Source organism: Oncorhynchus mykiss, chromosome 4 (genome assembly GCF_057628025.1).
Source record: "Oncorhynchus mykiss isolate SJ-2025 chromosome 4, ASM5762802v1, whole genome shotgun sequence".
Taxonomy (NCBI): domain Eukaryota; kingdom Metazoa; phylum Chordata; class Actinopteri; order Salmoniformes; family Salmonidae; genus Oncorhynchus; species Oncorhynchus mykiss.
This window is the reverse complement of record NC_143025.1, coordinates 45500571-45524169: the sequence shown is the minus strand read 5'-3', so window position 1 is coordinate 45524169 and position 23599 is coordinate 45500571. Positions and strand designations below refer to the sequence as shown.

The following is a 23599-nucleotide window of genomic DNA, read 5'->3' as shown; positions in this document are numbered from 1 at the left end:
CAATAAAATCAAGCAGTTTTGTTTCCACAGATGTGCTGCCATCATATATATTTACAATATCTGACTACTATTGGCAGCAACTTTACATGTCCATGATTGGACGCATCAATGGACAGGGACACAAATTCAACCTGGTCTAGGTCCTGTGTTACCAAAGTAGTTGCCCATGGTGCTAACACGTTACTCACTATGGTGTCACATTTTGTCCTAGCACATGTCAAATTTGGCTCATAAAGCTTCCTTGTCAGTTGTCCTGTGCAGTCCATAGATCTGTAACTATGATTGTGTCGCATAGTGCGGGTATGCAAAGACACCCTCCTGCACAGCTAAATCATATTCTTCTTGGGAAGGCTCTACCTTCTTGAAAAATGTGATGACAGAGGGCATACCAACATGGGCAATCAGAGAGACTTAATGCTTTTTCGTCTGTTGATGTTCTACCACTGCCGTTCTTCATCCTCCTCTTTTCCTCACTCGTCTTCCTCTTTCTTCCTTTCCTTCGCTTTACCTTTCCACGTCACTCTTCTACACTCTCCTCGCTTCACTCTTTTTACTCTCTTAATTTTTCCTTCTCACTCTTCTCATTCCTCTCCAATCTTTAATAATAAACAGTACACGATTAGATAAAATACTTTCGTTCACAGATTCCCATTGCATGCCTCATTTTTGTATTTTATCTCAAAAACATTGTTTGGAATAATAAATTGGCAGGCTCTGTAATCATATCTTTACCTTTCCTCCTCTATCTCCTTCACTCTTCTTCCTATTCAGTCTTCCTCCTCTCCTTCCTCTCCACTCTCTAGCAGAAAACATTATGCTAATGTTATCCATGAAAATGTCTAAATATATTTTCACACTAATTATAATGCCAAACCATTAAAATTGTAATCTACAAGTAAATATTTTCATAATTAATTGTGCATTACTTTAATATAATCATATTTTCAAAATAGCCCGTCCACTGCATGTTTACATGTGAAAGTTTTTAATCTAGCTACCATGACAGTAGCTAGCTAACCTAGCTAGCTAACGTAGTCTACATAGCTAACATTAACTAGCATAACCTATTTTAAACCTTTCGAGCATCTATCTATATAATAAATTGTGACATTATAACATCACTAGCTAGTATCTCAAACGATTGTATGATTGTACCTGGCATGAAAATACATTTTTGGTGATGTTGTGGATTCACTTGACCCTTGATAGTTTTCCACAGCAGTTTTCTCTAAAACTAGTGTGAGCAAGTAGTTAGTAGAAGAAGAAGAGTGAATGCTATAGCGAGCCGCCCCCTCTTCTGGCCAAAACAAGCACAACACAATTTAGACGTCAACCGGTAGGCTCTGCTGTCCAGTCTTTCTTACCACGTAAAATATTATTTCACTTTGCGGGCTCCAGCCGGGGACAGGCCGTCCCTGGAAAACGGGGACGTCTCGTCACCCTACTGAATAAGTTATTGTTGTCCACTAGGTCGAAGGCTTTCGACAGGTCAATAAAAAGGGCTGCACAGTGTTTATTTTTTATCCAAACAATTAAGAACATAATAATTTGGTCTGAAACCTGACAGGTGTGCATTTAGTATATATTTCGTAGTTAAAAAATTTGTATTTACCAAGGATTCTATCATTTTTGCTAGACAAGACAGTTTGGAAATGATGCGATTAATTATCTAGGTCACATGGGTCATCACCTTTCTGAAGGTGGGAATATATATATTTACAGACCCAAGGGATGGTATCTGAAATAATTGTAAGGTAAAAAAATATGTGTTAAACATTCTGAGATCAGAGGAGCAGAAAGCTGAAGCAAGAAAAAATCAAGTAAATCAGCCCCAGTGGATTTTTTTTTACATCCAACTTTCACAAGGCGTCTAGCACATCACAAGTAGAAAGTTGTTGAAATTAAAACAAATATTCACTAAAGGCTGGGAGAAGGGCAGGCAGTCAACTGGACCTGTAGCTTAAAGTAAAACTCCACCCCAAAACTATCTTCGGGTATTTGTTTCATTTGTCCCATTGTTGATATAGTCCCAAAATATGTTGCAAAATACATCAGTACAGCAGGTATGAACGTGTGTTCCAAGACGTCTGTTTTGTCTTGTCCCATCCCGTGTATATATAGTTTTTTCCGTATATATTTCGTATATATTTTTTATATTTTTAATCTCATTTTCCATCTACGGACTGAACATACTCTCCTGCAACCCACCTGACCCAATGTGGTACGGATCTGCTATTTTTTATACTTTAGAACCGGAACCCCCATCATAAGTTAGCCAGCTAACTAGCCACTAGCTAGTAGTCAGTTAGCCACTGCTAGCGGCCATCCCAGAGCAAATCGGGCTGATTTATCTCCAAGCTCTGAACGTTTACACCGGATCATCGCAGATAGCTGGCTGCTATCTGAGTGACTACTCACGGCTAACGTCTCTGTCCCGAAGCAAGCACCAGTTAGCTTGGAGCTAGCCTCGAGCTAGGCCCATCTCCCGGCTAGCCGAAGAGATCCATCAGCCAATTCCTGGGCTACGATACCTCTTTTGCAATTGGCCTGAACCCTTTACTGCTGACACGGAGCCCCGCCAATCCGTTGGTCTGCCAACGTAACCAGCCGAGGGGGTTTCAACAGGCTCTTCTGTTGTGCTCCTGCCTGCTAGCTGTCTGAATCGCCGTGTCTCCAGCTTGCCTAGCTACTCAGGCCTTTCTAATCGACCTGGCCCGGGTATCCTGGAAGGATATTTACCTCATCCCATCAGTAGAGTATGCCTGGTTGCTCTTTAAAAGTGCTTTCCTCGCCATCTTAAATAAGCATGCTCCATTAACAAAATGTAGAACTAAGAACAGATATAGCCCTTGGTTCACCCCAGACTTGACCGTCCTTGACCAGCACACAATCATCCTGTGGCGTTCTGCATTAGTATCGAATAGCCCCCGCGATATACAACTTTTCAGGGAAGTCAGGAACCAATATACTCAGTCAGTTAGGAAAGCTTAGGCTAGCTTTTTCAAACAGAAATTTGCATCCTGCAGCACTAATTCCAAAAAGTTTTGGGACACTGTAAAGTTCATGGAGAATAAGTGCACCTCCTCCCAGCTGCCCACTGCACTGAGGATAGGAAACAATAAATCTACGATTATCAATAATTTCAATAAGAATTTTTCTACGTCTGGCCATGCTTTCCACCTGGCTACCCCTACAGGGGCCAACATCTCAGCACCCCCCACTGCAACTTGCCCAAGCACCCCCCCCCCCTGCTTCTCCTTCACCCAAATCCAGATGTTCTGAAAGAGCTGCAAAATCTGGATTTTAATCAATCAGCTGGGCTAGACAATCTGGATCCTCTCTTTCTAAAATGATCCACCAACATTGTTGCAACCCCTTTTACTAGCCTATTCAACCTCTCTTTCATATCGTCTGAGATCCCCAAAGATTGGAAAGCTGCTCCCGGTCATCCTCCTCTTCAAAGTGGGATACACTCTAGACCCAAACTGTTATAGACCTACATCCATTCTGCCCTGCCTTTCTAAAATCTTTGAAAGCCAAGTTAACAAACAGATCACCGACCATTTCGAATCCCACCTTACCTTCTCCACTATGCAATCTACTTCTCAGATAGAGTTCAGTGTGTCAAATCAGAGGGCCTGTTGTCCGGACCTCTGGCAGTCTCTATGGGGGTGAGACACGGTTCAATTCTCGTGCCGACTCTTTTCTCTGTATATATCAATGATTTCGCTCTTGCTGCTGGTGATTCTCTGATCCACCCATACGCAGATGACACCATTCTGTATACATACATCTGGCCCTTCTTTGGACACTGTGCTAACAAACCTCCAACAGAGCTTCAACGCCATACAGCACTCCTTCCGTGGCCTGACTTAGAATATGTGGACAACTACAAATACCTAGGTGTCTGGATAGACTGTAAACTCTCCTTCCAGACTCGCATTAAGCATCTCCAATCCAAAATGAAATCTAGAATCAGCTTCCTATTTCAGAACAAAGCCTCCTTCACTCACGCTGCCAAACATATCCTCGTAGAACTGACTATCCTACCGATCCTTGACTTCGGCAATGTCATTTACAAAATAGCCTCCAACACTCTACTCAGCAAACTGGATGTAGTCTATCACAGTGCCATCTGTTTTGTCACCAAAGCCCCATATACTACCCTCCACTGCGACCTGTATGCTCTCATCAGCTGGCCCTCACTACATATTCGTCCCCAAACCCACTGGCTCCAGGTCATCAATTAAGTCTTTGCTAGGTATAGCCCCACCTTATCTCAGCTTACTGGTCACCATAGCAACACCCACCCACCCATAGCATGCACTCCAGCAAGTATATTTAACTGGTCATCCCCAAAGCCAACACTTACTTTGGCCGCCGTTCCTTCCAGTTTTCTCTTGACTGGAACAAATTGCAAAAATCACTAAAGCTGGAGTCTTATATCTCCCTCTCTAACTTTAAGCGTCAGCTGTCAAAGCAGCTTACTGATCACTGTACCTGTACACAGCCAATCTGTAAATAGCACACCCAACTACCTCATCCCCATATTATTACTTACCCTCTTGCTCTTTTGCACCCCTGTATCTCTACTTGCACATCATCATCTGTACATCTATGACTCCAGTGTTAATGCTAAATTGTAATTATTTACCTCCCTACTCCTCTACATTTGCACACACTGTACATATATCTTTCTATTGTTTTATTGACTTCACACTGCTTTGCTTTATCTTGGCCAGGTTGCAGTTGTAAATGAGAACTTGTTCTTAACTTGCCTACCTGGTTAAATAAAGGTGAAATATATATTTTTTAATTATAAAAGTGAGATGAGCTGTCATTTTTATGTCTCTGTGTCCAGTCTGAAGGAAGTTGGAGGTATCCAGTCATTGCGCTACCGCTAGTTAGCATTGGCTCTTGAAACTACCTCTAACTTCCTTCCTACTGGACACCCATATACATGGATGAACTTCTCCCTCTCTGTCACGGATGCCATGGTTGCCTTTAGTTTGAAGATGTAATTCGGAGACAGGTGTTCTCTGTGTTCTCTTTTCAACTACATTCCGCATGTTTGCAGTTAAATGCAAACATTTTCTCCATCTCTGATTCCACTAGGAATTCCATTGATTTTAAAACTCGGTAATCCAGAAAGTGGAGAGCATTAGGAATTAGAAAGATTACCTATACATACTGAGCAGTTTATGTTGTTGACAGAAGCCTGCTAAATGGCAGACCAATTCGAACTCATCTCCCGTTATGTCCAGCCCAATCATGGCTAGCGGGAAGGTTCCTGTCTTTTTTCGTGGCTTAACCTAGGCTAGTAATTTAACAATTTTATTCTTATTTACAGATGGCGTACACGTTTGATGGCATTTCTGCCCAAATAAATGTTTACGTACAAATGCCACTCCTGTGAAGTAGTGACATGCAATTTATGTGTAGTTTCCTGAAACTAGTCGCATATGGAAACAAGGTTAAGGTAAGGCACAACCTTTTGTCATTAGTCACGCTTCCCGAACAAACAACCGTTGCCCGAAACTGTGACAGCAACTCCGGACAATTTTAAGCAAACATCTGATAAGGTTGGTTCCCTGTTCAAGAGTACGTAGTGATAAGAACAAGAGGATAGAAGGCCAGTTCATGACTTCAAGCAAAGGTGTCTGACATCAAACAGGAACGGAAGCTAAAATGGGCACCTCAGTGATTCAGCAAATCGGCTTCATTCTGGGTGTGTTGGGCCAGTTTTTCGTATCTGCTGCTACAGCCATGGATATGTGGGGTTTACAGGACCGGTCCTTCTCAGTCATAACAAGTGTTTACACTTACTCTGGACTCTGGAAATCATGTGTAGAAAACTCATCTGGAATGACCCAATGCAGGCCTTATTTTACCATACTAGGGCTGCCAGGTAAGGTTTACTTTATTGACTTGTAAGAAGTTAAACATTATGTTTCTTTCATATACATTTAGCAAATATAAATGCCAATGGATGGTCAGCACTGTTAACTTGATCTCGATCGAGCTTTGTATGTCGAGTGCCTCTCAAGGGTGTGACTCTAGATAAGATATGGTATTTGTTTCTATTAGTTGATATTAATAAGTAGTATAAAACAAACTTTTTTTTCTTTCTTTGAGCATGTCTAATCTAGTTTCTTCAGCAACGTTTAATCTTTAAAATTGTGTGTTAAAGGCGGGAAGTGAGATTATCTCCCATATAGTTTAGACAGTGGGTCATTTTAATGTGAGTAGAGTCTAGGGCCATGATCAATAAAAGGTAACGTTGTTTTTGTCTCAAAAGTTATATTGATTTAAACATGTTTAATAGAGCAGTTAAGTCTTTAAATAATTGGTCAAATTAAATTCAAGAACAGGAAGTGAGATTATCTTCCAGGCACAAAATATAGTTAAATGGCCCATGAAAACAGGAGTACTATAGAGCCCTAATCAATAAAACATTTTTGTCATTTGGATGTACATTTGAAAATGAATGTAGTTTTAGTTTTTTTTTTATGTTGGAAAATCTATGATCTAAATGAAATACCACAGTACTTTGGTAGATACGTATGATACACACAATCACAGGTCATGACTTAAGTTTCAAAGTAGGACTTTTATCTGACGTCTGGTTTTGTTTGACCCGTAGTTATGCTCCAAGCGGTGCGGGCACTGATGATAGTTGGGATAGTTCTGGGAGCCATCGGCTGTCTGATCGCCATCTTTGCCCTCAAGAGCCTGAAGATGGGAAATATGGAGGATAATGCCAAGGCTACCATGACACTGACCTCTGGGGTCATGTTTCTGCTTGCAGGTGAGGTGATGTCTTTTGCCGAAGTTTTGGTGAAGTTCCTGCACGCAGGTGAATCCTTTCTTGACACCACACTCCAAAAAGCAAATCTTGCAGGCTCTGGTTTTGTTTCGTCTTGATTATTGTCAGGTTCTGTGGTCGAAGTGCTACAAGGAATGACCTAGACTGCAGCTGGCCCAGAACAGAGCAGCACGTCTTCATTTTATTCAGAGGGCTAATATAAATATTATGCATGCCAGTCTCTCTTGGCTAAGAGTTGAGGAGAGTGACTGCCTCACTTTTTATAAGAATCATTGTGTTGACATTTCTAAATGGTTTGCATAGCCCACTTACAAATTGCTCTGACACACACACTTACCCCACCAGTCATGCCACTAGGGGTCTTTTCACGGTCCCCAAATCCAAAACAAAGTCAGGGAAGTATACAGTGTTATTTTGAGCCATTATTTTATGGAACACACTTCGATCCCATATTGCTCAAATGAACAGCAAACCTGGTTTTAAAAAAAAGATTAAGCAACACCTGACACCTCCCCCCTATTTGATGTTTGTGTGTATTGTGGTTAACCGTGGGGTGTTGGGTTGAGAGTGCAGAAATGGGCACAGAGACGATGAGGTTCCAGTCAGAAAACACAACTTTATTAGGCAACAAAAATAAACATAACACCAAAATAACTTAGGGTTGGCTTGGTCCTTCTCCTCATGTATGGCTCCGTGCCTCCAAGAGCTTTGTTCCCCTCTGTAGGTTCACTCTTTGCCTCTCTCTTTGTCCTCCTCACGATGTGCCATGGTGCTCCCTTTATGTGGCCTGCATGGCTGGTTGTCACTCTCCACTAATAACCTCTACTTGGTGCCATCTTCACCTGTCTTTTGGTTCGGGGGACCGGCCATTCCCTAATGGGAGCGTTTTGTTTTCTTCTTGGGGCTTCACGTTTCCCCACCCAATTCGATAGCCCAGGTACTCCACCTTGGCGTAGCCCAGCTTGCACTTGTGGGGGTTTGCGGTAGGCCCCGACTCCCTTAGCGCATCCGCCACCGCCTGTAACCTACAGAGATGGGACTCCCAGCTGTCACTGTGCACAATTATATCATCCAAATAAGTCACAGCGTACTCATGGTGTGGACGCAGGACGCAGTCTATGAGTCGCTGGAAAGTTGTTGGGGCCCCGTGGAGACCGAAAGGAAGACACCGGTAGTAGTATAGCCCACTCCCATCAAGTGGGGCAGCAGCTGGTCCCAGTTCCTCCCGTCTCTCTCGATTACCCTCCCCATGTCCCTCCTCCACAGTGCCTGGAAGAGAGGGCAATCTCTACAGAGGATAATTGTCACGGGCAAGTTAGGAACAGCCCCCATGTGCATCTGGCACTCCCCCATCACCCTTGGGGTGGTTATCTGCACCGGCACGGTCGGGTACCACTTTGTGTCCCTGTGTACAGGACACTGTGTACAGGACACAGGACACTGTCATCTCCTCATCCCGGTAGTAGACACCGGTAGTAGTATAGCCCACTCCCATCAAGTGGGGCAGCAGCTGGTCCCAGTTCCTCCCGTCTCTCTCGATTACCCTCCCCATGTCCCTCCTCCACAGTGCCTGGAAGAGAGGGCAATCTCTACAGAGGATAATTGGCACGGGCAAGTTAGGAACAGCCCCCATGTGCATCTGGCACTCCCCCCTCACCCTTGGGGTGGTTATCTGCACCGGCACGGTCGGGTACCACTTTGTGTCCCTGTGTACAGGACACTGTGTACAGGACACAGGACACTGTCATCTCCTCATCCCCCGGTTCGTCTTCCCTCTCTCTTGTTAGCCACTGCGGTTGGGCCAGGGTCACCATGCTGCCGGAGTCCAGCAAAGCGCTGGTGTCGATGCCATTGATTTGTACTGGAACCATTGGAGGGGACGTCTCGGTGTGCGCCCAACAGGAGGTGACATAACTAGCCATCCGGGTTACCTTGGAGCTGGGGGATGCGGAGGGCATGGACTCCTCCTGGCCGGGGCAGCTCCACGCGAGGTCTTGCAGCACTCATAGCGGAGCCTCTGATCTAGGTCTAGCAGTGGACGTCGTCATCGGTTCAGGTCGCCCTCCTGCTTCCCGGCCTTGGCTAGTTCTGTCCGAGCTCCCTTCAGTCCTTCACCTCTCTCTGTGCTTTTCTTCCCCCTCCCTGCGTGCACTCTTTCCGCCCAGGCCCCTTTCAGCAGGACCTGGATGTTTTGGTCAGGAATTCCTCCAGGTTCTGCAGGCTCTCCGCCGCCTTCATCTCGTAGTGGAGGGCCCGAAGATACCGATCCAGGACAACCTTATCGATTATTGGGAGGGCCAGTACGTCGGTCAGTAGCCAGCCCTTGGTAAGGCACACCAGGTCGCTCATCTGAGCGTGGGGAGAGATAGTGGAGTCAAAGGCCCAGTTGTGGAACAATTCATAACAGCTCAGGATCTCGTAATTGAGTCCCTCATAATTTGCCTCCTAATCTGCGTTCAAGTCAAAGTAGGCCTTCTGGGCCTTCCCGGCGAGGTAGGGTGCTAAAAGGCTGACCTACTTGGGCTTGGGCCTTCCTTCCCTCTGCACTGTCATCTCGAAAGTGCACAAATACGTCTCCACATCATCTTCCTCTATTAGCTTGACCAGGAACTGAGTTAGGCCAGACTCCTAAGCCCTCTCAGCCTTCAACTGGGCTACCTCCGCTACCAGGTTTTGTTAGCGCTGCTCGTCTAGCGCTTGCTCCTGGCGAGCCTGTTGCGTCTGCTGGCTGAGGATAAACTGAACCAACAGTTCCTCCATGGTAATCTCTGTACACTCGACCCCACGGCACCCAAAGCTACTGGATTCTCAACCATATGTGGTCAACGTGGGGTGTTGGGTTGAGCGTGCAGAGATGGACACAGAGGCAGTGAAGTTCTAGTCAGAAAACACGACTTTACAAAAAATAAACATAACACCAAAACAACTTATGGTTGGCTGGGTCCTTCTCATGTTCAGCTCCGTGCCTCTGGGAGCTTCGTTCCCGTCTGTAGGCTCACTCCTTGCCCCTTTCTTTGTCCACCGGTTATGTGGCCTGGACAGCTGGTTGGCACTCTCCTTTAATTACCTCTACTTGGGGCCATCGGCGTTGGGGCGCCCAGCCCATGTACTCCCAGCAGAGTTTAGCCAACGTCACGGCACGTACCTCCCCTCTTTCACCAACCACCAGGGTAGACCTCCCGGGATACCACAGTATGTATTGATATGTAGGCTACATGTGCCTTTTTTAAATGTAAGTAGTTCTGTCCTTGACCTATTCTTGTCTATGAATGTTCTGTCATGTGTGGTAAACCGTGGGGTGTTGGGTTGAGCGTGCAGAGATTGACACAGAGACAGGGAGGCTTTAGTCTGCAAAAACAACTTTACTAAGACAGAAAATAAATATACCAAAGAAATAACTTAGGTCTTGCTCAGTCGTCCTTCTCTCTCTTAACTGCTGTCTGTCTCTCTCCCTTCTCCCTCACGGTGTGCCATCGTGCTCCTTTTATTTAGCCTCCGCGGCTGGTTGGCACTTTCCTCTAATTACCTCCACTTAGAGCTGTCTGGGTCAGGGTGCCCAGCTCCCGTATACCCAGCAGAGGGAGCCAACGTCGCCTCACGTACCTCCCCTCCATTACCATCCCCCGGGGTAGACCTCCTGGGATACCACACATGTTTTATGTGGACTGTTGGAAGAGTAGTTGCCTCTTTTGCAACAGCTAACCAGGATCTTAATAAAATACCAAATACCAAAATACCATCTTATGGATTGTATTGTGGTATTGTTTTGATTATGTTTTGTTATTGATGTTTTGGTATTGATGTTCATAACTGTCAAGCCAAATCATTCCGATTCATTTTGGGTTTAAAGTAAAAGAAAAATGTCTGTGATCTGAAAGTGACAATTGCACATTTTCTTCTTCTTCCTAACCAAAATGTAAATATAATTTTCCTTCTCCTAGGTGTCTGTGGCATTGCTGGAGTGTCTGTCTTTGCCAACCTAATCGTGTCCAGCTTCCGGTTCACCACCTATGCAGACAGTGGATATGGAGGAGAAGGAGTACTGGGAGGACTTGGAGGATCTCTCACTCCCAGGTACATTAACTGCAACATGAGAAGGATTCACTTCTCCCAAATGGCACCCTATCCTTTAGAGTCTGGTCAAAAGTAGTGCACTATGTAGGGAATAGTGTCATTTAGGAGGCTGCTTTGGTGTATAAACTGGAATCAATCATAATATCAAGGAATTTTTAGTGTGTCAGTGTATCACTTCTGTTTTTCAGGTACACCTTTGGCACCGCCCTCTTCGTGGGGTGGATAGGCGGGGCTGTGTTGGTCATAGGAGGAGTTATGATGTGTATCGCCTTCAGAGGGATGATTCCATCAAAGGAGAAGCGACATGGGTAAATTCCATTTTATCCACCAGAAAATTAGAGTTCTAAGCTAGTACCATGCTCTTCATCCTCTTTCTTATTCTTACTCACAAATATGAATAATAATTATACATTTATTTGAATAATTTCGTTTTCTTTTTGTCCTCAGTTATGGGGTGGCCTACAAAGCTGCGTCCCAACACACAACAGTGTACAAGGATGACGCGAAACCCAGACTCGCCTATGACGAGTCTTTCAGAGCCCAGATTATGAATGGAAGACACTCCAACCAGCAATATGTGTGAAGAATATAATATTATGTACTAGTTAGAGGTTTTCTGAAACTAAACAATACTATTTTGATATTTCAATGACAATCCCGTGCAGCTCTAAGGGGCTTAGAAGATTGCATAGAGGGTTGCTATGAAGGAAAACCTTTTTCAGGTTTGATTAGTTATTTTTGTACTTATTATTTTTGGATCTCTCTTATATTTTGGGCTCCCGAGTGGCGCAGTGGTCTAAGGCACTGCAACTGAGTGCTAGAGGTGTCACTACAGGCCCTGGTTCGATTCCAGGCTGTATCACAACCATGATTGGGAGTCCCACAGAGCAGCGCACAATTGGCCCAGCGTCGTCCAGGATAGGTTTTGAGAATAGAATTTGTTCTTAACAGACTTGCTTAACAGAATTTGTTCTTCATTTTGTGATGTAACTGCCCCACAATCCCAAATAATAAGGATGATATAGTAGTTTAAGTAATCAGACCAATTATTTCAATAAATGTAACCCTTTAGTCCTCAATAGAATAGAACAAATGACAATTACAAGTTAACTTAGTTTTATAGAGCACAACCTCTTCTTTAATAACACTAATTTTGTCTTCCCTTGTATAAAGACACTGTAAAAAAACGAGAAAAAAAGTAGAGTATTTAAAGTGTAGTAAATTTGACTAAATTACTCACTCAAAATGTACCAAGTATAATATATTATACTTACAAAATGTATTTACATATAGATATATATTTTTTATTATGCAAAATGTGACCAGAGGACAATATTCATTTTAAATCCCACACAAAGTAGGCTATTTGATTGACAACAATTCTTACTTCTGTAACAATGTAAAAATTCCCCGACACAATGTAAGCATTTATGACGGCAATGTTGAGCCTCCCCCAAAACACATACTTCCACCAGTTTCTGCCTGTGCGTCCAACATTGTAATAGCTCCTCAGTTGGTCAAGATGGTCAACCCCGTCCATTTTCTTGTTGTAATCCATTACACAAGCTCTAGAACACATATACGTTCCTGCCACTTAAAAAGCAACAGCTCCAAAACCCCTGCCAATGTCACTTTAGGCCCACGCTGTGTGATACTTTCCTTCTGCTTCCTCCTTTCACTCTGCTTCTTCCTCTCCCTCGGCTTCCTCCTCTCCCTTTTCCTCTACATGTTTCTCTTCCTCTCCATGTGCATCCCCCTCCACTCTCCTCTCCCTCCTCTTCACTCCCCTCTCCCTCCTCTTTCTCCACTCTCTTCTCACTCCACCCCTCCCTCCACATCTGTATACCTCCAATCATCTCTAAGTCCTCTTCCTCCCTGCCTTTTGCTGCTGAGCAAAAAATGTTATTTTGGATGCAGTATTTGTAGTATACTACAGTTATACTGCACTCTAACTGCAGTTATACTAAGGGTATTTTCTCAACCATACACATGTATTTTTTTATTTTTATTTCACCTTTATTTAACCAGGTAGGCTAGTTGAGAACGAGTTCTCATTTGCAACTGCGACCTGGCCAAGATAAAGCATAGCAATGTGAACAGACAACAACACAGAGTTACACATGGAGTAAACAATAAACAAGTAAATTACATAGTAGAATTACATAGTAGAAAAAAATATATATATTTACATTGTGTGCAAAAGGCATGAGGAGGTAGGCAAGAAATAGGCCATAGGAGTGAATAATTACAATTTAGCAGATTAACACTGGAGTGATAAATGATCAGATGAACATGTGCAGGTAGAGATACTGGTGTGCAAAAGAGCAGAAAAGTAAATAAAATAAAAACAGTATGGGGATGAGGTAGGTAAATTGGGTGGGTTATACACCGATGGACTATGTACAGCTGCAGCGATCGGTTAGCTGCTCAGATAGCAGATGTTTAATGTTGGTGAGGGAGATAAAAGTCTCCAACTTCAGAGATTTTTGCAATTCGTTCCAGTCGCAGGCAGCAGAGAACTGGAAGGAAAGGCGGCCAAATAAGGTTTTGGCTTTAGGGATTATCAGTGAGATACACCTGCTGGAGCGCGTGCTACGTGTGGGTGTTGCCATCGTGACCAGTGAACTGAGATAAGGCGGAGCTTTACCTAGCATAGACTTGTAGATGACCTGGAGCCAGTGGGTCTGGCGACGAACATGTAGCGAGGGCCAGCCGACTAGAGCATACAGATCGCAGTGGTGGGTGGTATAAGGTGCTTTAGTAACAAAACGGATGGCACTGTGATAAACTGCATTCAGCTTGCTGAGTAGAGTATTGGAAGCTATTTTGTAGATGACATCGCCGAAGTCGAGGATCGGTAGGAGAGTCAGATTTACTAGGGTAAGTTTTGTGTGTGAGTGAAGGAGGCTTTGTTGCGAAATAGAAAGCCGACTCTAGATTTGATTTTGGATTGGAGATGTTTGATATGAGTCTGGAAGGAGAGTTTGCAGTCTAGCCAGACACCTAGGTACTTATAGATGTCCACATATTCTAGGTCGGAACCATCCAGGGTGGTGATGCTAGTCGGGCGTGCAGGTGCAGGCAGCAAATGGTTGAAAAGCATGCATTTGGTTTTACTAGCATTTAAGAGCAGTTGGAGGCCACAGAAGGAGTGTTGTATGGCATTGAAGCTCATTTGGAGGTTAGATAGCACAGTGTCAAAGGAAGGGCCAGAAGTACACAGAATGGTGTCGTCTGCGTAGAGGTGGATCAGGGAATCGCCGCAGCAAGAGCAACATCATTGATATATACAGAGAAAAGAGTCGGCCCGAGAATTGAACCCTGTGGTACCCCCATAGAGACTTCCAGAGGACTGGACAACATGCCCTCCGATTTGACATACTGAACTCTGTCTGCAAAGTAGTTGGTGAACCAGGCAAGGCAGTCATTAGAAAAACCGAGGCTACTGAGTCGGCCGATAAGAATACGGTGATTGACAGAGTCAAAAGTCTTGGCCAGGTCAATGAAGACGGCTGTACAGTACTGTCTTTTATCGATGACGGTTATGATATCGTTTAGTACCTTGAGCGTGGCTGAGGTGCACCCGTGACCGGCTTAGAAACCGGATTGCACAGCGGAGAAGGTACGGTGGGATTCGAGATGGTCAGTGATCTGTTTGTTGACTTGGCTTTCGAAGACCTTAGATAGGCAGGGTAGGATGGATATAGATCTGGAACAGTTTGGGTCCAGGGTGTCTCCCCCTTTGAAGAGGGGGATGACTGCGGCAGCTTTCCAATCCTTGGGGATCTCAGATGATATGAAGGATAGGTTGAACAGGCTGGTAATAGGGGTTGCGACAATGGCGGCGGACAGTTTCAGAAATAGAGGCCCAGCTGATTTGTATGGGTCCAGGTTTTGCAGCTCTTTCAGAACATCTGCTATCTGCATATGGGTAAAGGAGAAGCTGGCGAGGCTTGGGCGAGTAGCTGCGAGGGGGAGGGGAGCTGTTGGCCGAGGTTGGAGTAGCCAGGAGGAAGGCATGGCCAGCCATTGAGAAATGCTTGTTGAAGTTTTCGATTATCACGGATTTATTGGTGGTGACCGTGTTACCTAGCCTCAGTGCAGTGGGCAGCTTGGAGGAGGTGCTCTTGTTCTCCATGGACTTTACAGTGTCCCACAACTTTTTGGAGTTAGAGCTACGGGATGCAAATTTATGCTTGAAAAAGCTGACCTTTGCTTTCCTGACTGACTGCATGTATTGGTTCCTAACTTCCCTGCACAGTTGCATATCGTGGGGACTATTCGATGCTATTGCAGTCCGCCACAGGATGTTTTTGTGCTGGTCGAGGGCAGTCAGGTCTGGAGTGAACCAAGGGCTATATCTGTTCTTAGTTCTGCATTTTTTGAACTGAGCATGCTTGTCTAAGATGGTGAGGAAGTGACTTTTAAAGAATGACCAGGCATCCTCAACTGACGGGATGAGGTCAATATCCTTCCAGGATACCCGGGCCAGGTCGATTAGAAAGGCCTGCTCGCAGAAGTGTTTTAGGGAGCATTTGACAATGATGAGGGGTGGTCGTTTGACCGCAGATCCGTAGCGGATACAGGCAATGAGGCAGTGATCGCTGAGATCCTGATTGAAGACAGCAGAGGTGTATTTGGAGGGCAAGTTGGTCAGGATAATGTTAATTAGGGTGCCCATGTTTACGGATTTAGGGTTGTACCTGGTGGGTTTCTTGATGATTTGTGTGTGATTGAGGGCATCTAGCTTAGATTATAGGACTGCCGGGGTGTTAAGCATATCCCAGTTTAGGTCACCTAACAGAACAAACTTTGAAGCTCGATGGGGGGCGATCAATTCACAGATGGTGTTCAGGGCACCCCCGGGAGTTGAGGGGGGTCGGTAGCAGGCGGCAACAGTGAGAGACTTATTTCTGGAGACATTCATTTTTTAAATTAGAAGTTCGAACTGTTTGGGCATAGACCTGGAAAGTATGACAGAACTTTGCAGGCTATCTCTGCAGTAGATTGCAACTCCACCCCTTTGGCAGTTCTATCTTGACAGAAAGTGTTATAGTTGGGTATGGAAATCTCAGAATTTTTGGTGGCCTTCCTGAGCCAGGATTCAGACAAGGCAAGGACATCAGGGTTGGCAGAGTGTGCTAAAGCAGTGAGTAAACCAAACTTAGGGAGGAGGCTTCGGATGTTGACATGAATGAAACCAAGGCTTTTTCGATCACAGAAGTCAACAAATGAGTGTGCCTGGGGACATGCAGGGCCTGGGTTTACCTCCACATCACCCGAGGAACAGAGGAGGAGTAGGATGAGGGTTGGGGACAAGGAATAAGAGGAGCAGATTTATGGGTGTGGTAGAATATATTTAGGGCATAATGTGCAGACAGGGTATGGTGGGGTGCGGGTACAGCGGAGGTAAGCCCAGGCACTGGGTGATGATAAGAGAGGTTGTATCTCTGGACATGCTGGTTATAATGGGTGAGGTCACCGCATGTGTGGGAGGTGGGACAAAGGAGGTATCAGAGGTGTGAGGAGTGGAACTAGGGGCTCCATTGTAAACTAAAACAATGATAACTAACCTGAACAACAGTATACAAGGCATATTGATGTTTGAGAGAGACATACAGCAAGGCACAAAGTAATCGCAGGTCTTGATTGGGAGAGCTTGCTAAAACAACAGGTGAGACAACAACAGCTAGTCAGCTAACACAACAACAGCAGGTAAAATGGCGATGACTAGGCAGAGAGGGTCGGAATAACTACACACAGAGCCTGAGTTCGCGGCTGGGGCCGGCAGATAAAACATAAATAAACAGAATTGGAGTACCGTGATTAATGGACAGTCCAGCAGGCATCAGCTATGTAGCCAAGTGATCATAGTGTCCAGGGGGCATAGTGATCATAGTGTCCAGGGGGTTCGTTCTCTCACTCACTCGCTCTCTCTCTCTCTATCTCTAGTTCGTTCTCTATCTCTCGTTCGTTCTCTATCTCTCGTTCGTTCTCTATCTTTTGTTCGTTCTCTCTCTCTCATTCGTTCTCTCTCTCTCTCGTTTGTTCTCTCTCTCTCGTTCACTCTATCTCTCTCTCTCGTTCGCTCTCTCTCTCTCGTTCGCTCTCTCTATCTCGTTCGCTCTCTCGCTCTCTCATTCGTTCTCTCTCTCTCTCTCTCGTTTGTTCTCTCTCTCTCTCGTTTGTTCTCTCTCTCTCGTTTGTTCTCTCTCTCTCTCTCGTTCGTTCCCTCTCTCTTTCGTTCGCTCTCTCTCGTTCTCGTTCTCTTTCTCTCTCTCTCGCTCTCTCTCTCTCTCTCTCTCTCTCTCTCTCGTTCATTCTCTCTCTCTCTCTCTCTCTCTCGCTCTCATTCGTTCTCTCTCTCTCGTGGAGACTCAGGGCTCAGCAGAGGAAGGCTGGGAGGAAGAGGAGTTACAGATGATAGGAGGATAGAGATGTGGAACAGAAGGGAGAGTTGAGGAGGGTGAACATGCAGGAACAGAGGAGGAAGCAGAGGGGGAGGACACCTGAGAGGGTAGGCTACGTTTCCATGGAGTACGTTGTTTCAGTATGATATATTGGATAAAAGAATAAAGACAGACACCAATGTCAAGTTCAATAACCTTGTTCATGCATTGTACGAATCCCCACATGCAGAGTCGGGGAACAATCCAGCTAGTCATTTACCTATCAACTAGACTCCCTAACATCATTCTTTTCAGTAGAAAGTGCAAACATAACGGCTTAACATTAAGTTCTTAACAGTCAAGTCTGCCCCAAGTCCCAACATTCATCCTTGTACCACACAACCAGGGCCTAAAGTGACAGTGGCAGGGGTTTTGGAGTTGTTTTTATTAAAGTGGTAGTAGTTTTTTATTTGTATTGTATCTGGTGTTTAACACTAACCTGTCTGCCACCACATCCAATTCACTGAATTGTTGTCAAAGTACGCTACTATTTTCGTGTCTGTACTAAATCTTCTTGAGAGAGGTTATCTACATTTCGAAATAGTCTCTGAATAGTTGTTTACATTTTTACATTGCTACAGAAGTAAAAATATTTGTCAATACAATATAGCCTACTTTGTGAGAATGCATTTTGATTGTTTTCTCTGGATTTTTCCTTTGAATCTTTCTCTAATACTTGTTGCATTCACTGAATTGTTGTCAAAGTACATAATTTTTTTTACATTTTGTGCCACTTTGTAGGATAAAACCTTACTTCAAAATTGTTCATGCCATGTCATAGACTAAATGCAAACACTCAAATGACAGTATGACATGAACTTGTCCTACAAATCTTATAGGTAAATTGTGTACGTTTAAAAATTGTCTCCGAACAGTTCGAGTTTTGTATCTTTTCTCTTTATCTGTCTCTATCTAATAGTTGTTACATTCACTGAATTGTTGTCACAGTAAGCTACTTTTTCTACATTTTGTGTCAGGCCTGTACTAAATTGAGTTGTTTGCATTTTTTTTACATTGTTAAAGGAGTAAGGATCGTTGTCAGTGCTTTCTGAATATTGTCCTCTGGTCACATTTTGTATATTTTCAAAAACATATTTATACGTAAATATTTCTAGGTATAATATACTGTATTATACTTGGTACATTTTGAGTGAGTAATTTAGTCACATTTACTACAATTTAAATACTCTAGAGTGTTTTGAGTGTTAACCATTTTTTTCGATAGTGAGGGTCATTACACAAATTTCAGTCTCTCGATGTGCAAAACTGATAGAGACATACCCCAAGCGACTTACAGCTGTAATCGCAGCAAAAGGTGGCGCTACAAAGTATTAACTTAAGGGGGCTGAATAATTTTGCACGCCCAATTTTTCAGTTTTTGATTTGTTAAAAAAGTTTGAAATATCCAATAAATGTCGTTCCACTTCATGATTGTGTCCCACTTGTTGTTGATTCTTCACAAAAAAATACAGTTTTATATCTTTATGTTTGAAGCCTGGCAAAAGGTCGCAAAGTTCAAGGGGGCCGAATACTTTCGCAAGGCACTGTAACCTTTGTATAGGTCTCTTTTTCACCTGACTCCTTACCGAGTTATATGAACTAGATCCGTGCACGTAAAACTGCGGGACAAGATATCTTTTGACTCATTAAAACTGCCTTTTGTTACAACTGAAATCCACTCTGTCCAGCGTCCGTGATTTGGTCTCGACTCTCCAGTATTTGAACACTAACAAAACTAACAATGCCAACAGTCTTTGTTCAAGGTTTCTGGCTTGTTTCTTCCCAAAAGAGGAAGAATTTTGAGATTTAGTACTGGGAGCCAGAGTTGGAAATCAGTCTGTGCGCGCGACGAAGAGGCTACATTTTCTTTCCTATTGAACATACTTCGTTCTGTATGAAATATTATAGTTTAATTACATTTTAGGGTACCTGAGGATTAAATAAGACCATAGAAACCTACCCACCTCCTGGTTCACTCTCTCCACCTGCCCATTTCTCTCAGGGTGATAACCGGAGGTCAGGCTGACCGAGACCCCCAGACGCTCCATGAACGCCCTCCATACCCGGGACGCGAATTGGGGACCCCGATCAGAAACAATGTCCTCCGGCACCCTGTAGTGCCGGAAGACGTGTGTAAATAACGCCTCCGCAGTCTGTAGGGCTGTAGGGAGACCGGGCAACGGGAGGAGACGGCAGGACTTAGAAAACCGATCCACAACCACCAAAACCGTAGTGTTCCCCTGAGACGGGGGGAGATCGGTCAGGAAATCCACTGATAAGTGAGACCATGGCCGTTGTGGACCGGGGTGAGGTTGTAACTTCCCTCTAGGAAGATTCCTAGGAGCCTTGCTCTGGGCGCACACCGAGCAGGAAGAGACATAAACCCTAATGTCCCTAGCCAAGTTGGGCCACCAATACTCCCCCCGGAGGCCCCGCACTGTCCTCGCCACCCCAGGATGCCCCGAGGAGGGTAGGGTGTGGGCCCACCGAATCAGTTGGTCCCGAACAAGCAGTTGGTCAGTTGGTCCCAGCCAGACACTGAAGAGGCGCAGGCTCCGCCCGTAACGCACGCTCGATGTCCGAGTCCACCTCCCATACCACTGGTGCCATCAGCCTCGAGGCAGGAAGGATGGGAGTAGGCTCGGTGGACCGGTCCTCTGTGTCATAGAGACGGGACAGCGCGTCGGCCTTTATGTTGAGGGAGCCTGGTATATATGACAGAGTGAACCTAAATCGGGTGAAGCACATGGCCCACCTTGCCTGACGTGGATTCAGTCTCCTAGCTACCTGAATATACTCCAGATTCAGATTCTTGACCACCGCTAACAACTCCTGGTCCCCTACATCATAGTTACACTCCGCCGGACTGAGCTTCCTTGAAAAGAAAGAGCAGGGGCGGAGTTTTGGTGGCGTACCCGAGCGCAGTGATAGCCTCGGATGCGTCCACCTCCACTATGAATGCTAGAGAGGGGTCCAGGTGCGTCAACACTGGTGCATCCGTGAACAGCGCCTTCAACCTATTGAAGGCTCTGTCTGCCTCTGCCGACCACCACAAACGCACCAGCCCCCCCTTCAGCAGTGAGGTAATGGGGGCCGCTACCTGGCCAAAACCCCGGATAATTGGCAAACCCCAAAAACCGCTGAACCTCCTTCACCGTGGTAGAAGTCGGCCAATTACGCATAGCCTTAATGCGGTCACACTCCATCACCACCCCCGAGGTGGAAATGCGATAACCCAGGAAGGAGACGGCTCGTTTGGAGAACACACACTTCTCAGCCTTGACGTATAGGTCATGCTCCAGCAGTCTACCAAGCACCTTGCGTACGAGAGACACATAAGCAGCGCTGGTGGCGGAATAGATCGGAATATCATCGATATAGACAACCACGCCCTGCCCGTATAGGTCCCTGAGAATCTTGTCTACAAAGGATTGAAAGACGGCTGGAACATTCTTTAACCCAAACGGCATGGCGAGGTACTCATAGTGGCCCGATGTGATACTAAACGCGGTTTTCCACTCGTCTCCATCCCGAATACGCACCAGACTATATGCGCTCCTGAGATGTGAAATGATTCCACCGCCGTAGCGATGAGAGGTAGTGGGTAACTAAACCCCACCTCTATGATCAATTACGGATGCAGACCTCCCTCCTTTTTCTTCACAAAAAAGAAACTTGAGGAGACGGGTGAGATGGAGCGCCGAATGTACCCCTGCCCCAGAGATTCCATGATAAACAGTATGTCTCCATAGCCAACGTCTCCTCCTGGGACAATGGGTACACGTGACTCTTGGGAAGCGCAGCGATTACCTGGAGATTTATCGCACAATCCCCCTGTCGATGAGGTGGTAATTTAGTCACTCTCTTCTTACTGAAAGCGATTGCCAAATCGGAATATTCAGGGGGGATGCGCGCCGTGGAACCCTGGTCTGGACTCTCCACTGACGTCGCACCGATGGAAACTCCCAGACACCTTCCAGAACACTCCTCTGACCACCCCTGGAGAACCCCCTGTGTCCACAAAATCTTAAGATTGTGACTAGCCAGCCAGGGAATCCCCAGCACCACTGGAAACGCAGGCGAATCGATAATGAACAGACTAATTCGCTCCCTATGATTCCCCTGCGTCACCATGTCCAGTGGAACTGTGGCCTCCCTGACCAACCCTGACTAAAAAGCCGGCTGTCTAGGGAGTGCACGGGGAAGGGAGAATCTATCGGCACGAGCGGAACACCCAGCTCGATGGCGAGTCCGCGATCCATAAAGTTCCCAGCTGCACCTGAAACGACTAGCACATTATGCTGGGAAGAAGGGACAAAAATCAGGACAACATGTGACCAACAGGGGGTTCTGGGTGAGTTTGGTGCTGACTCACCTGGGGTGACCGAGAAGCTTTCCGCCTGCCCTCTCGACTCCCAGACGGGCCCCCCCAGCACCGACCACAGCTGGTGCAGGAGGAACCTCCTCCTCCGGTACCCCTCGGCACGGCTCCCCCTAACTCCATAGGAATGGGAGCGGGGGCGCTGGGTGGTGGTGGAACGAACAGGACCCTCCCCAAACGCCCACGGGCAGCCAGCAGATTGTCCAGCCGGATAGACATGTCGATGAATTCATCAAGGGAGAGAGCGGTGTCCCAACACGCTAGCTCCCTGCGGACGTCCTCCCGGAGACTACACCGGTAGTGTTCTATCAGGCAGGAGACGAGGACACTCACCCTCCATCATAGTCCCTCGGGAGCGCAAGACGGAGAGTGCTGGAGCCAGAGGGGGATGGAGGAGAAGGGGGATCCAGAGCTGGAGGAACCTAAGGTGGAGAGAGGAGACCACTCCTCTCCCATCGGTCCATTCTCTCCATCATCTGGTCCATCGCGGATCCTATCCGATAGAGGATGGTGGAGGACACGTTCTTCCATCGATGGGAGGGGGTTGGCAGCTGCTCCCGCTGACTTCATTCTTTAATTAATGGTGCGGGATTCTGTAACGCCCAGGGTGTAGTGTAGGAAGAAGTCAGGCGCAGGAAGCAGAGAGTTCAGGGTAGCGCTACTTTATTTGCACCACAACGGTGAAACGACGCCAACCCAAACAAATGCCCCAAACACGGGGAACTTAAACAGTCCAGCAAAATACAAAATACACGGACAAACGTGACCTACAGCCGTGTACAGCATGTACACTGAAAACAATCCTGTAAAACCAGCAGGCGGGCCGGCTGGTAAATAAAGCCCAACCAGTTATCCTAAACTAAACACAGGTGCAACTAATAAACAGAAAAGTGGGAAAAGGGATCAGTGGCAGCTAGTAGACCAGTGACGACGACCACCGAGCGCCACCCGAACAGGAGGGGGAGCCACCGTCGGTAGGAGTCGTGACAGTAACATGATTATCCACAATAGTAAGTCATCTACAAAAAGGATCAAAGATGAAATAGGATCAGGGATAGCTGAAATACAATCAAGGTCAATCATATAAAGATCATGTAAAAAAGCCTGTTCACTGAAACTTTTTAAGGTCCTCTTTGTGATGACACAAGTCTTAGTTTTGTATTCTCACATCTCTCACATAAACAACTGGGAAATGGTCACTGTCTTGACACCAGTTGAACTAGGTAACTCCTCGAGTTCACAAAGGTTAGCCAAGGGAGGATGGGACCCCTATAACAGTTATGGATACATTTTTCACCAGACAAAGGCTTTAAGACAGTAGCTCACATTTTTGGGCAAGGGAAATGGATTTCAGTAAAGAGACAGAGAAAATATATTTTTAAAGGAATGGCCACTCCACTACCTCTACCTGTCTGTCAGCTCTGAACACATTATAACCCTCAATATATATATCATAGTCCAGAATGTCCGCAGAGATATACAGTGCCTTGCGAAAGTATTCGGTCCCCTTGAACTTTGCGACCTTTTGCCACATTTCAGGCTTCAAACATAAAGATATAAAACTTTATTTTTTTTGTGAAGAATCAACAACAAGTGGGACACAATCATGAAGTGGAACGACATTTATTGGATATTTCAAACTTTTTTAACAAATCAAAAACTGAAAAATTGGGCGTGCAAAATTATTCAGCCCCCTTAAGTTAATACTTTGTAGCGCCACCTTTTGCTGCGATTACAGCTGTAAGTCACTTGGGGTATGTCTCTATCAGTTTTGCACATCGAGAGACTGACATTTTTTCCCATTCCTCCTTGCAAAACAGCTCGAGCTCAGTGAGGTTGGATGGAGAGCATTTGTGAACAGCAGTTTTC

General features: G+C 45.5%; 1 protein-coding gene across 1 annotated transcript; it reads left to right on the top strand.

Annotated features, from left to right (window-relative positions):
• The first annotated feature begins 5462 nt into the window (after positions 1-5462).
• Positions 5463-18777, top strand: LOC110521869 (claudin-18). Its single transcript, XM_021599799.3, has 5 exons — positions 5463-5908; positions 6644-6808; positions 10768-10900; positions 11089-11208; positions 11348-18777. The coding sequence occupies exons 1-5, from the start codon at positions 5689-5691 to the stop codon at positions 11481-11483; spliced, it is 774 nt and encodes a 257-aa protein (XP_021455474.1). The 5' UTR covers positions 5463-5688; the 3' UTR covers positions 11484-18777.
• The last annotated feature ends 4822 nt before the right edge of the window (positions 18778-23599 follow it).

Excerpts from the sequence above, each read along its gene's own strand:
- LOC110521869 (XM_021599799.3), top strand. The coding sequence starts at position 5,689 with ATGGGCACCTCAGTGATTCAGCAAATCGGCTTCATTCTGGGTGTGTTG. Across the intron at positions 6,809-10,767 it reads GGTCATGTTTCTGCTTGCAG|GTGTCTGTGGCATTGCTGGA; the intron begins GTGAGGTGATGT and ends TCCTTCTCCTAG. Across the intron at positions 10,901-11,088 it reads GGAGGATCTCTCACTCCCAG|GTACACCTTTGGCACCGCCC; the intron begins GTACATTAACTG and ends TCTGTTTTTCAG.